We start from the raw sequence: 14,455 nt of genomic DNA on the forward strand, positions 1-14,455 counted from the left end.
CTCCAAACTCTAAGGGGTCAGGACTGTGCCTAGGACTGCTGGGACGCTTTCTCCATTAGCATCTTGTCTCTTTCTTCTTTGAGCTGCTTCGTCAAAGCAATCTGCTCTTCTAAAAGGCGAATATTTTCCTCTTTCTGACTTAGTCGCTCAAGGTCTCTGAGAACTCCTCTGTGCAGCCTCTGAAAATACAAGAGATGGGTTCATCGCAGCCTGTTTGATATTGAATATGACTAATCTCCACCTGGGCTCTAATCCCTTCAGCAGCACTGTTAATCATATTGCCTTTGCAGACCATCAGTTCTCTGCTGCCTTTAGCCATAGCCATTTTATTGTCTGAATCTAAAACTACAGTAGTTGACATCTGATGTTGATAAGCTGATAGCAGTATGGCAAAAATACTTCATTTGTATTCACTTCAGAGGGGTGCACTTACTGTGTGGTAAAGCTATTGAGCACAGAAATGCTGCGTATCAGTAACTCCTACACTGTCCAGGAGGGAAACAATCTACAAGCCTATTACCTCTGCCCTAAATCTTTACGAAAATTGAACTAATCTCTCCAAAACTTCTCTTCTGCTTGAAGAGAATTTGGTGGCAAATCAGAAATAATTTTAAGAAAAACTGCCATTTGCCTTATTCTGCTTCTTTCTGCTTATATCTTACTCTTAAAAAATACCTGGTAGGATGTTGCTAGAAGTCTGATAAAAGTCCCTAGTGTGCTTATGCCAAGCTCTTGAAAAAGCAAGGCACTTAATTAAAAAAAAAAGACCTTTACCTAAAACATTCATTATAAAGGAAATGTGCGGTATCAACCAGCAGTTCTCAAACTGACCGCTAAGCCCCCAAAAGGGTTTGAAGAGCCCTAAGAAAATTCCAGATAGTTTTTGTTTCCTCCTTACCCTTTCTTCTCTCTCTGCTATCTGAAAGTTTTCTTCACTCTGATAATCAAGAGAAATGCTTAACCTTAATTTCTTACCAACAGGAACAGGTGAATGAAAAACAAATGAAACCAAAAGTGGTGACATAGATTGGTCTGGGGAAAAGAAAGGGGAGGCAGCAGACGGGAATCAGCTGCTGTGCTCTAGACGCACATGTTTGGGGACAGGCAAGACAGCAGCAGTATGTGAATGGAGAGGATGATGAGGTTAGACACAGGATGGAGAAGATGGCAATACTGAAACTAGTTCTGGAAGAGAAGGTGACCCAAGTTGAGTGTTTAATCTGCCTGAGCACTTTGTGCACGTGATAACACTCTGGCTGTGATCCTGCAGCAAAAACTGCATAGACTGAACTCTGAAAGAAATACAGGGAAGAAATGACTGTGGTGCTTCTAAGATTTTGTGACCAGTCCTTTCCACAGTCTGCCCTGCAAACTCAGAGCCCGGTCCTGAAAGTGGACCAGACTGCTAAACTGGGACTTTTTCAGTTCCTTATTATTATCTATATAAGCATCTGTGTGACAGTGGGGAGAAGAAAAAAAGGAGTAGAACTAGCTACAGGCAGCTGAGATGGAGTTCCCCGGCAATTTAAAACAACCTAAGATGGTGTTGCTGTAGTCCCTCCATTCCCACACTTTCCTGCGCACTCGCAACAGTGCTTACCTGATCCCAGGGGTGAGCCAGCTGAGATAGATAAAACAGTAGAAAACAGCTCATCTTTTTTTTTTTTTTTCCTTCATAAAGAAGTCCTACTCTGCTGATTTACCTCCCTGAACTGGCTCACCACAAGGTAATTGCCAGTGCAAAGGAGAACGTGGCAATGTACAGTCCACTTTGTCTGTTTGGCTTGAGCTCCTGGGGCAGGCGGTAGCTTTTAAATCTTTGGACATTCACTAGATTTCAAAGCAGCAGTCATATGCTTATCAGAAGATATTATACATGAGGTGAGAAATATTGTAACCAAGAAGAGAAACTCTTAAATGATTGTTACAAGCCAATACTGGTTCATATCTAAATCAAGCCATGTGATCCCAGTCACGTTTTAGCACAGCTAAAGGTCTGAATCTACAAAGAGTATGCACCTGCCTAATTCACCAACTGATATGCATATATATAAAATGTTCAGCTGGAGTCAGAAATGAGGAAGATTCACATGTACTAAGGCTAGTCATTGGACACTGGAGTTATGAATAAATTACTTAGCCTAATGACAAAAAAGATGAATAATGTATTTGATCTGTTTTAATGATGCCAAAATGCACCTGCAAATAATTTATTTGAAAACTGACCCTGAAGTTGTTTTAGAAGATACTTACGATTATTATTTGACAAGTTCTCACAGGGTGTTATTTTTCATCTAGAATACCAATAAGTGTACATTTTTCTCCTGTTAAGATTAAAATAGGAACGTTTTGTTTAAGAAATACTTTATCTTGTTAAAAATGTACAGACACACATGCCAGCCAATAATCAAAACTCTCTCTGGAAATTAATTTAATAAAAGGAGTTCCTTCCCATCAGCTTCAAACCACTGAATTCAGGTTACAAATTACTAATCACTAAAGACAAAGCTCATAAACTAATTACTTCATTAGTACTCTTTAATAACAATAAAGATGTGAAGAGATACTGTGTAACTGAACAATCAGGGCATCAAGAATGTTACCCTTTTTCCTTCATAAAATACAGCTATTCTGCAATCCTCCAGATGCTGAATACATTTCCTCCTAAAATGCACAGTTTGCAAAAGACACCTTTATAATTTTTGCCTCATGCATGACAAAGAGCTACAAAAAAGTTGTTCTTCTCTCATTCTTCTATACTCAAAGGTTAGGCCTGTTTGTTTTCTGAATCAATTTAGATAAATTTATGCAAGCTCAAATCAATTAATACCTGGAATATCAATTTATAAAAGTCAAAAGTCTGTTAATCTGCATAAAGATAAAACTGAAATAATCCCTACACCAGGTCTGAAGACTGTCCATGTTACTTATTTTCATTTCTTTACCTAAATAATTGGGTTCCTTGAACCTGAAGGCATTATTTCCCCCCTTGAACATCAAGAATAATAAAAATAAAAATTCAGATTTCATATATAAAAGATAAGCTTTGAGGCCTATTAATAATAAGATAAGCTTTGAGCCCTATTGATTCTGAATAGTGATTTAAAGTTTAACTGATTGCGCAGAACCAAGTGATTGCACAGAATCAAGTGACTGGGCTTTGCTGCTGCTGCAGCATCCTGACTAATCCTAATACCCCTGTAACATAAACATGTAATGTGTCAAACTCAGTTTTTCGGGGTATCCTTCATAATTCTGAAGAACTGTTTTGCTAAGCCATCCCCATATGTACAGGTCAGCCACCTCTGAAGTCATGTGTTGGATATGTATTTTGAGAGTAGAGGGGGTTGTCAGGAGGGAAAATAGATCCCTGCATCCTCTCTTGCACATGGTATGATAGCTTTCTTGTAGCCCTGAAAGCCCTTTTCCCTTCCCAGAGTTCACAGAGGCTGTGTTAGGATGGATAGAAAATAACAAGTTAAATTTTTTGCATAGAAAGGGACAAATTTTTCAGCGATCTGTTTAAAAAAAAAATGAGGACACTGGATCTGTCCCCCAGAAACTCCAAAAAGGTTTTTCCACTGATCAACTTGTTTCTCTGACCCCCTCCATCCCTAGGAAACCCAGCAAAATTGTCTGTCAGCAGCTTGACAGCAGTGACACTGATACACTCCACAGCAGTGATTACTCCCAGCCATGGGAGTGAAAGCCACCCATCATTGTGCATAAGTTATCCAGCATTTGGAAATTACAGAATTTCCTCAGGCAAAAGGTTGCAGAAGCGATCTCCGGTGTAATGACCAAAGCTATTTAACACTATTTTGCAAACGAAGCAGAGCTCAGTGTATTAGGAAAACCATCGCTGAATAAGGCTTTTCAAAGCTCCAACAAACTAGATTGAGAAGGGAAGCTTTTTGTTCTGCTTGGAAGGCTGCTGGAAGAACTACAGCAGAGAGTAATGGGAACATAAGGCAAAGGGCAGTAAGTCCCTATTTTCTTCCTGATACTAACAGAGATATATGAACCAACCTGAGGGCATTAACCATATGAATTAATTTGCTGATTGACCACTCCCTTTTTTAGAGAAAGATTTTTTAACACCTTGGGAGAATGCAAAGCTTCCAAGTTAAAAGCTCACAATCCCCCACAATCCCCCACTCTGGAGTTGCTTTTGTGCCCTTAATTTTTTGCATATGAGGTACAATCCAGTTTTACCCATACTGTTTTTGCCATGGGACTGGTATCTCGTGCAGTGCTCAGAATGGATCCTGACCAGGTATTCAGTATTTAGTTTCACATCCTGTGTTCAGCCTATTGCCTGAGGTGTTATTTACTTCATGATACACAGATCCTGCTCCGATGGTAGTGTTACTGATTTCCTTGTGGACTTTTCTATGTCCGTTACCTCTACAGAATATGAATGTTTTGTAAACGTGAATTCATTTTCAGAATCCCTCCATGAGATAAAGGAGTGATACTAACCAAAGAAAGATTAAGGTCAAAAACATCCCTTAATTTTAGTTGTCTCACTAAAACAGCAAGGGGGGATTTTTTTAAGAGCATTCAGTGTCCTGTGGCACACCATGTGTTTGAAGTACAGCTCCCATTTATTTCAGCTGTCGTTCATGAACATTTAGTACATGTTCCTGCCAGACCCTTGGTGGCTCAAGGCAGGTACACTAAATTAACTAGCAATCACCAGCAAAAATTTGAGTTTAAGGGATTTACCCAGCATATACGTCAGGTCTAGCAGATGTGGAGCTGTTATCCCATCCACCAGTCCAAATAAGAGACCAACCTTTCCTGTCTTGTTAGTGCCTGCTCCATTCAGTATATGTTTTTCAGCTTCTGTAGCAAATAAAACTGCCTCTTTTCTTACACAGATGAGGCTCATCCTCCAAACTTCATCACTCTCAAGCACTGACAGAGACAATGTCTTGAGGGGAAAAAACGGTGTTTGATCCTGTATTTAAGGAGTGTATCATAAAGCCCAAGCAACAGGCAGCTGAGCTGGGATAGGGATAGCAACCTGAACTCTGACATTTTGTAACTTCTGAGTACTTCAGACCTTTAATAATAGTAATTAAACAGCAGCTTTTTCATGTGTATTTTCTAAATTTTTTTAAAGTACTGAGGGGGAAAAAAATCAGATGTGCGCCCTCATATTGATACTTATTGGGCTCTTCAGCAGGATCAGAATGCGTGAAGTCATTTCCCAAACTTCTGCCACACGCAACCTATCCCTTCTGCAGTCATAGGACTTTTAGTTCTGGACAGGATTTCTTTGTATGTGAACTCACCATCACCTGGCCTGTTGTCTGGGGGCTCTCTTGCACACAGGATGTCTGCCAGGAATTATGTGACTTTTGTAAGTAATTTAATTACTATATGGTATTTTTGTTTGCCTTCATTCTGCCCGTCCCGCCAGAACAAGCCAACAAGCGCAGGGCAGGCTGCACAGTGCAGAACAGTGCCATTTGCCCTTTAGCAGGAGGTGTTTCTGGAGCTTAGGAAAAGCAGAGTGCACACATTGCCAGAGGGACAAGGATCAGCAGTGGAGCACAGCTGGACAAGGGAGAGCTCTGGGAACACTGCCAGGGCTGTGTCCTTCAGCCTACAGGCTGCAGGATTACATCCTTTCTGCATCATCTGCCTCCTGCTGCTGAGAAGGATGAGGGAAGCTCCTCCATTGAATCTTTCAGGCTTCACCTAAGACAGCCGGGCTGCGTGGGGGGAGGAAAGGGGTCCTCCTTGCCCTGCAGGTGAATTCCCGGGAACGGTTGGGAAGTGGGCACAGGCCCTGTAGTTTGCGCAGAGAAGCAAGCACATAAAAGGTAGGTTACAAGGCAGGAAGAGGCAGGGAAGGAGGTCATTCGGGAAGAGAGATGCGCTGGAGGTAGAACACAAGAAGCAGTGCTCTGAGCAAGCGACACAGAGGCTGGGACACACATGGGGGCCAGATGCTGGGGGGCAAACCACAGGGCCTGGCTCCAGCTGGAGCACAGGACTCTGCCGGGCCTGAGAGGGGCCTGTCTTCACCTGAGGGGCAGGGGAAGGGCACCCCAGGGTCAGAGGCACAAGATGTGGTAGGAGGCAGGGCCCAGGGCCAGGCAGGCAGAGAAGCTGGGGCAAAGCAAGCGGTAGGCAAGGACCAGGGCAGGCCATGGCGAGGATCCAGGGGGCGGGGCTCCAGCGGAGGGGCGGGGCTCTGGACTGAGACCTTGGGTCAGGTCACGGGAGATGGGCGGGGCTATGAGCACCTGGGGCGGGGCTCCAGCCAAGGGGCGGGGCTCTGGCCTGAGACCTCAGGTCACAAGGAGAGGGGCGGGGCTATGAGCACCTGGGGCGGGGCTCCAGCCGAGGGGCGGGGCTCTGGCCTGAGACCTCAGGTCAGGTCACCAGAAAGGGGGCGGGGCTATGAGCCCCCTGGGGGCGGGGCTCAGGTGTGCCCCCGCTGAGGGGCGGGGCAGGCGGGCGTCAGCCCGAGGGGGAGGTGCCGGCCGCGGCGGTGGGCGTGTCGGGGGAAGGGGCCGTTGGCGGCGGTTGGCAGGGGCGGGGCCGCCGCTCACCTCCCCCTCTTCCCCCCCTCCCCCCGCCGCAGCGGGGCCGTGGCGCGCGCGCCACTCACCTCTCTCTCCCGCTGCTGCTGGACGTGCACAGCGGTCACGGTGACGGCCGAGAGCACCACGGAGATGGCCAGCACCACCCGGGAGCCCCTTGACATCGCCGCCGCGTCCACCGGTCCGTGGCGCGCGGGCAGCAGTTGCCAGCGCGCGCCGGAGCCGCCTGCTCGGCGCTGGGGGAACGGGACGGGACGGGCGGGGAGAAGGGGAGGCAGGCACGCCCCGCCAGCCGCGCGCGGAGCGCATCGAGCCGCCGCTTCCCAGGCGAGAGCAACAGAAGGCCGATCGGGGTCTGGGGCAGGCAAAGCGGGGCCTGCCGCCCGCAGAGAGAGGCGGAGAGGGGCTGGGGCCGAGGTCCTCGGCGCAGAGGGCGCCCTGCGGGGTCTGGGCGGCGGGCAAGGCCCTGCGAGGCTTAGCCGACGGGCCGGCGGGGCCAGCGTGTGGGCATGGCCGTGGCTGCTGCCAGCCTCCCTGACAGGGATGGCCCAGTGTGGCCCGTGGCGTTGGTGGTGGTGTGCACACGCTCGGCCTCGCCCTGGCACCCAGCAGCATCCTCCAAAACATGCCTCGGGCCTTTCCCCCCACTAACGTGAGCCATGCTGGGGCTCTTCTCCATGCAGGCTCCATCCCTTCGTCTTCCAGCCTCTGGGTCGGTTCCCCCAGGCATTCAGGAAACCCTTCTGTGTTTTATCCCCCTTTGGCTGCTGCTCCTTGGTGTCCCCCCACCTGTCCTCCAAGGGACACTGCTTGGTGACAAGGTCCCCCACCCTGGCTGGGACAGTCCCAAGGTCCTCTCCGACCTTGAAACAATCTTGCTCTCCTGAACCTCTGCTGGGTGCCCTGGCAGTTGAGCTGCAGCATTTTTGTGTGCCTCCACCACTAACAGCCCTGTTCCCATGCTGGAAGACTGTCCCCAGAGCAGGTGGGACAGGAGAGGACACAGGCAGGCCTCTGTCATGCCTGTGGCCATGGGATGAGATGAAGCCAGCTGAAGTCACTGTTGTCCTGGCCTGTCTGCCCTGCACCTCTGACAGTCATTGACACCTCCTTGCAGAGGCTGAGGTCTGATCCATGCATGAATCAGTTCCTGGAGCTCCATGGTTTTCCACACAGAGTTTCTAGCTAAAATCCCTCTGATTATTTTGGATGCAGAATTGCCTCTCAGAAGTGAGCAGCAGTTGCCTGAGGGTCACAACCAGCTCCAGCTGGCTGAAGGAGAGCCAGGGCCTCAATTGCACGACACCCTGCAAGGCAGGATGGTGCTAAGCTGCCAGCTAAGCTGAGGTGTGACACATTTGCCCATCAGTCATGATCGAAGGATGACAGCAGAAATGATGTTCTGTAGCCACTGCAGCCAGTGCTCGTTTAACCAAACCCTTACTAAATCGACAGTGAGTCTTGACAAACGCGGTGAGTTGAGTTTTTACAGGAGAATTGTCATTGTACCATGGTGGGACACTTTCTCTTTTCTGACCAGAAATGCTGTTGTGGGCTGCTAAAAAAAGGGTATTTGCCCCATTAACACTGCTAATGTGGAGAGTCCACTGAAGAAGGGAGCATGGCCAGCTGGTCTGATGCCTCTGACTTTCAGGAGGGGACGTTTTCTGGGGCTTTCTTCTGGAGTGTGCTTGCATTTCCAGTGCGGTTGCAGCTCCGAAAAACAAACAAAAGGAGATTTCTTTGGAATTCAAGAAAGATCTTTTGCTTTTATTGCATGAAGACCTCCAGTTCTGCACTTTCCTTGCCCAGAAAACCCAAATTGCATAGGACAAACAGCTGGAGAAAGCAGCTCTTCAATTGTTTGGTTTCTTCTCATTGTTCAGTGTGTGGCCGTAGGCCTCATGTTTGGCAGTTTTTTGTGCTCTGAAGACAGCATTATTCCTCTCCCTGTGGGCTTTTCACTGGCACTTCCTCACTAGAGCATCAGAGTGCTTTACAGGCAGAGAAAAATGTATGTTCCCAGTGCTCCTATGTGAGAGCAAGAGATGGTTATCACAAACGACTTTGGTCCACCATGTTTGAATGCTCAGTCTGGGAGACTTGGGACTTCTTTTTTCAGAGCATTTTTACCCTGTAACACTTAAAAGCAAAGCTCCTTCAGGCCACGATGGAGGATTCAGAGGTTCAGGTCAGAATCCCCCAAAGTGAGGAACAGTCACTATCTGCTACTTTATGATACAAGTAAGCAAGTCAGAGGTGCAGAAGAGCCATTTTGGTGGCTCTTGTGAATGTATCAAGCCAAAGGATGTCTAGTGGGGGAGGTGGGATATACCACAAGGTCTATAAAATCCTGACGGATGTGAGGGAACAATCATTCACAATTTGCCATGATACAGCAGGAACCAGCTTCAGGTAGGAAGCTTAAATCAAGCAAAAAAAAGTATGTTTTTCCACACCATGAGCAAGTTATTTGTCAAATTCATTGCCCCAGATAGTGCAGAGGCTAAACTTATCTACAGATTGAGGCAGGAATTGGACAAATTCATGGAGCACCATTGATATCTGGATGCTGCTTTTGCCTCATGAATTCCTTAAACCACAAATTAACTGGAAGGTGGGAGGTCTGTTGTGAGAGGTACAATCTTATTCCTGATTCCTTCCTGTACTTTTTCTCCAAGCATGTGCTACTGGTCGCTGGCAGGCAAGAAGGACTTTCAGCCTCATGGGTACCACAGTCCCTATCTCAAGCACAAGCTCAGGTGTTTCCAGGTAGAAGGGGATTTTGAAATGCATCCAAATATTTTCTAGGAAAGGGTGGAATACAGCAGCTTTGGTAATGTTAATGAAAACAGTTACTGCAAGGAGATGAGTGGGTCATGTCCCCAGACCAGTCTTTAGCAAAAGAGGAATGCCTAATGTGTGAAGCCAGTCCCTCTTCATTGTAATTATCTTTATCTGTCTGCTGAACAAATGTGATTAAAATGAAAGGTGAAATTAGTGGGAATGATAACAATTCAATTTAGCAGAATAGTTTTGCTCACATTGGTGTATTGACTATTGTTAAGATTTATGCATAAGTGCTTGTACCATAGCCAAGGCCACTGGAGTGCCAAGACCAGGGGCGAGCCAGATGCACAGCAGATGTGAGCCAGCAGAGCACCCTTGGCAGCCAGGGAAGGGTACAGTTTACACCATCTGGAAGCTGGGCGCCTTTTCCCAAGCCCGGGATTAGCCACCTGAGGGGCTGAAATCCCAGGTAGATAGTAAACGTTCAGGCTGCGGTTTCACAACAGGGACTACTTTCCCTAACAGTTCTGACCTAAGGTGTTATCATTTTCTTCCCTTTCCTCCCTACAGCTAGGGCTTGCTGGAGTGCTCACCCTCCTGCTGTTCAGCCTGCCATGGTCCTGCTCTCCTCCTGCTTTGGATGGTTGTCCCTTTGCCATGCTGATGCTGCGAGGTGACCCAGTGGGAAATTGAGCTGTGGACCAGATTAGCAACTGGTTCTGCCTTAAAATCCTGCGACAACAATGGGGAAAAGCCCAGTCTCCTTTGAGAAACTGTTTTCTAGCCGAATCATATTTGCAGCCTGGCACCGCCGAAGGGGTGTGGCAGAGCGAGTGACATGGAAGTGATGTAGGAGGGAGGCAGGAATACCCAGTGGTGATACTGCCAGTGAAAGCCTTTGGCCTGGAGATTGGCAGAAGGACAAAAGAGGGTTAGATTTTAGAGTTTCTCACTATGAATACGGACTTAACTGCCCAAGGCCTTTTGCAAAGACATCTTGCAGGACCTGTGAAGCCGGTGGAGTGTGTGGCAGCTGGCAAAGTGGCGGAAACTTCTTGCAAGGAGACAAATGACATTGCTGATGCTCTCAAACAAGAGAGTGAGACGAAGGTTGAGCTTGTGCTGAGGAATATGTGGCTCAAGAGGGCTTTTATTTTATTTTATTTTTTGCTGGCACCGCTGGTTTCTCTGCACATGAGGTTTCCTCAAATAAACACTTTGGCTGCTAATAGCTGGTTCCCATATCTTTCTTTGATGTCCTCTTTCCTGTGTCTTGGCTCCGCCTACGCTAACTTGGGCATAGTGATTTGGGGCATCTCATGGAGAAGGCATCGAGAATCAGTCAGTAAGGGGTTTACTCACATGTGGTGAGGACTGTAAGAAAGCTAAATAAAGGTCATTTATCTCCTGGGCAAACAGCTCAGATCTCTAGAGTTACCTTGGTTAATCCATCTGAAGTCAATGCTGAAGAGACATTTTTAGCCTAGTGTCCTAAGAAAATGAAGCTTTTGCAAGCACTATCCTTTATTCTCCCCCTCCCTTCCCTTTGTGCTCTACACAGATGCTTGTCAGTCTCCTTAATAAGCCTTATCCTTTCTAGCAATCTCTGTCAGTAAATCTTCCCTATTGCCTGTTCCAATCATTTTGACAGACATGGAGGAGATCTTGATAGGCTTTGTGTAAATGGGTACTTATCTAGAAAGGAGAGCTCAAAGTAGCATCCCATGAAAGAGAGGGGTGGCAGTACGAGTTCAACCTTATATCAGCCACCAGAGAATCCACGCAAGTGGCCGCTCTGTTGTAGTTTACTTTAGAAGGCCATCCGTAGCTATAAAGCCTAAGGAAAACCCTGCAAACTATGACAGGGAATGGGTATAACATTTGAACTGAATCAGTTTCCACTTATGGTTCACGGTCTGAACCCCCTCCCTTTATTTCACTTCTCCTGTGTAATGCAAGGAAGAAATATCTTGTATCAAACTAGAAGCGAGCAAACAAACAAAACCTCAAGCAAAAATCCCACGGATGTGTTTTCACAAAACTTATGGAAGGGTTCTGCAGGGTTTTCTAAGGCCGCGGATGCCTAGCTGTGCTTTCCTCTTGGTGGGGTCAATCTTGCTGCTTGCAAGGGGGGCGGGCATATGCGCCTATTTGTGCCGGTGAGCTTATATACACCCAGAGCGCTCCACTGCTGCAGGAAGACTTTACAACATGATCCAGAAAAAAAAAAAGAAAAACCCCAAATGTTCCATGAAGCAATTGAAGATTCATAGCACTTTCGTTAAGAGTTTGCCCCAGAGAGCCGAGCTGAGCCCAGCTGCTCCCAGCAGGGTTCCCAGCAGGGAGCGGCACGCGGGCACTGAGCGGCCGTCACACACCTCGCCAGATGCCATCGGGGAGCTGCATGTCTGGCGGTGCGCGTCCGTGTGTGTCTGTGTGTACAGTCTGCACAAAGTCTCAGGATACAAAGTGGAACAAAAAGAGGAAACTATCAAGGAGAGGAGCATGCCGTTCCTACTGTTATCATCACTGATTTTTTTCTTATCAGAGTGCGAGTACAAGTAACAGTAGCAAAAAGATAATTGTTGCCATTAGGTATTTTTTTCTCACAACAAAACCTTTTCCACTTAAAAAGAAATAATCATTTATCCCCCTGCTCCCCCATGCAGTTGCAGACCTGTCAGATTATGGCACGGTATATATCATTCAAACAAAACCCATCTCACCAGACAGTAAAATTTTCCTTCCAGATCTGCTAGGAGGTGGCATCGTCAATATTTTGTTAATTCAAAAACTTGAGAAAAAAATATAAATGTGTTAAAGTGTTTGTGTCCCTCCTGTGAAGTTAAGAGGCAGGGTAGCTGAGGGCTTCTGCATGCGAAGAGGCATGAAAAATATTTCGAATGAATGAAATGCATGTATTTAAAAGACATTATTTCGACTGCATCAGCCTCCTCTCCAAACGGTCGGAAGTATTCTTAACTTGGCTTAGTTGTATTTGCTGCCAGCATGAATTAAATGAACGCCACCGTAATTTATTTATTATTATTCATACAGGGGCTTCATAAGCCTCTGATCTACTCTCACAACCAATTCAGATGAATTTTGCTGCATGTCCCATGTGGACAAGCCACAGGGCCTCCAACAAATCTTCCAAGGAAACCTGAGGGAAGCTAATACTCCCGAAATTCCAGCGACGAAAAAAAGAGAAAAGAAGGGGGGGAGAGGAAGCCTTTTTTTTTAATCTCTTGAAAGAGCAAAAAGCACACATTTCCAAACCATTCCTTTCCTTTGTAGATCAGCTTGTAAAACAGTTACTTTTGATTTTAATTTGCCTGCGCACTTCCTCCTTCAAGCAGGGAGGGCAAAAACCTTGGAAAGCCAGTGTGAAATCCTTGCCAGCTTTATAGCCCGACGATGTCTGGTTACACGTTAGCCAGCAAGCCCTGGGGGCTGGCCGTACCAGCAGGTTACCTCCAGGCAAACTAAGGTGTGGACTCCCAGCACGGTGCCTCTGCAGTGGCCTTGCTTCGCCCCGGGCGGAGGGCACCTGGGGGCTGTCCTGCGGCAGTTTCCCACCCCAGCATGTGTGCCCTGAGCCACTTTGCTGCTCTGCAGCCTCCGTCGTCCCTCCTGGGACCAACAGAGTGGTGGAGGTGCTTGGTGTGCCCCAGGGCTTGGTGCCAACCCTCCATCTTGCCCTGCTTTGCTCCTTCCTGCTCTTCCCTGTGCCCTCAGTGCTGAGGCAAGGGTCTGGCCTCGGGAGCTAATGCCCAGCTCCCTCCTGAACGTGCTCCCTGGGAGCGAGGACGGGAGGTCGAAATGCAGGCTCAGGCCAAAGTCTAGCAGTGTGGTAGCAAGAGAAGGATGTAAAAACAGCACTTTATAAATATATTGGTGGCAATTTCGCAGAACCTTGTCCAGGACAGAAAGAGAGGCAGATATCACAGCAGTATTGTTGGGAATCTGTTGCAGCCAGAGCCACTGAAAGGCACATTTTATCTGGTAAACATCGTAAAAGAAAGGCAGTGGTGATAAAAACCCTGGTGCCAAAACGTTGGTGAAGTCATTCTGAAAGCAATTACCCAGGCTTACCTTGCATGACAAAGGTAACCCTGCCCGAAGGCCTGAGCTGCTGCCTCCCCACTGCACCGCAGGGAAGATGTGCAAGGCCTGGGCACAGCACCTGCCCAGCACCCAGCCCCAGTGCCTGTCCCAGGCAAGCTGGAGCCCCCTGGCACCCAGCTCCCTGCTTGCAGATGTTACCCCAAGGAGGGCTTTCTTTTGGCCATGGCGTTGGTTGGAGTCATCCCCCACCCCCATGAGGCTGAAGCTCTCCATCTCGCTGTGGCAGTGGGTTGGCTGCTGCCTCAGCCCAGCTCCCCTCCTTGGAGCTTCTTTCTTCTTCTTGGAGCTTCTTTCACTCCCTTCTGACCTCAGGGGTGAAACTTCAGGGACCTGCACATGAGGGTTTTGGAGGGGCACCAGGGACAGGCCCCATCTCCATCTGTGGGGTCAGTGCAATGTGAGGGTGCTTCCAGGTAGATGTGAGAGCAGCAACCAGCAGAACAAGGGCTCCTGCTGTCCCATCTTCCCTGTACTGTGTGGCCATGTGAGGTCGCAAATGTGACCATCTGGTGGAAAATGAGTTATCTTCAGGCCTCAGCTGACCCTGGATCATGCTGTTGCTGGAGAGGATGGTCCTGCCCGCCCCTCCCCCCTTCCCCCCCCCCCCCCCCGACTCTCCATTCTGTGGCATTGTGAAGGATGGTGCAGCTGTGCAGGGAAAGGGAAGAGGAAAGCAGAAGTCAGGGTTTGTCGTCGGCTGGATGGGCAGCAAGGAGGCAGAACCACCTTCGGGTGCTGCAGCCAGCACTTAGTGCTGTCAAACTGTGGCCATAGGAAAAGGAGCTTGGCTAGAAACAGCCCCAATGAGATCTCTGGGTGATTTTATAGACAGTGGGTGTGTAGCCTGATGGTTAACTCATTCTGGGCATGTTTGAACACATGCATCTGCCTTAGTGAGACTCCCTGGGAGCACCGCTAGCTTCCCCAGCCAGGAGCCTGGCCCTGCCTCTGCTCTGGGGTAGGCAGGGGACCCATGG

The 14,455-nt window shown here is 48.0% G+C and overlaps 1 protein-coding gene and 1 long non-coding RNA gene across 2 annotated transcripts; one reads left to right on the forward strand and one right to left on the reverse strand.

Moving 5' to 3' along the window:
* Positions 1–23: 23 nt before the first annotated feature.
* LOC112985521 (protein PET117 homolog, mitochondrial) lies at positions 24–6,760 on the reverse strand. The gene is made up of 2 exons (XM_026104195.2): positions 6,629–6,760; positions 24–179 (listed from the first exon to the last, which is right to left on the reverse strand). The coding sequence occupies exons 1-2, from the start codon at positions 6,722–6,724 to the stop codon at positions 30–32; spliced, it is 246 nt and encodes an 81-aa protein (XP_025959980.1). The 5' UTR covers positions 6,725–6,760; the 3' UTR covers positions 24–29.
* On the forward strand, positions 6,616–10,579 carry LOC112985523 (uncharacterized). Its single transcript, XR_010388604.1, has 3 exons — positions 6,616–6,741; positions 7,776–9,819; positions 9,921–10,579. It is a non-coding gene; the product is annotated as an uncharacterized LOC112985523 (long non-coding RNA).
* Positions 10,580–14,455: the final 3,876 nt, after the last annotated feature.

This window comes from Dromaius novaehollandiae, chromosome 3 (genome assembly GCF_036370855.1).
Source record: "Dromaius novaehollandiae isolate bDroNov1 chromosome 3, bDroNov1.hap1, whole genome shotgun sequence".
Taxonomy (NCBI): domain Eukaryota; kingdom Metazoa; phylum Chordata; class Aves; order Casuariiformes; family Dromaiidae; genus Dromaius; species Dromaius novaehollandiae.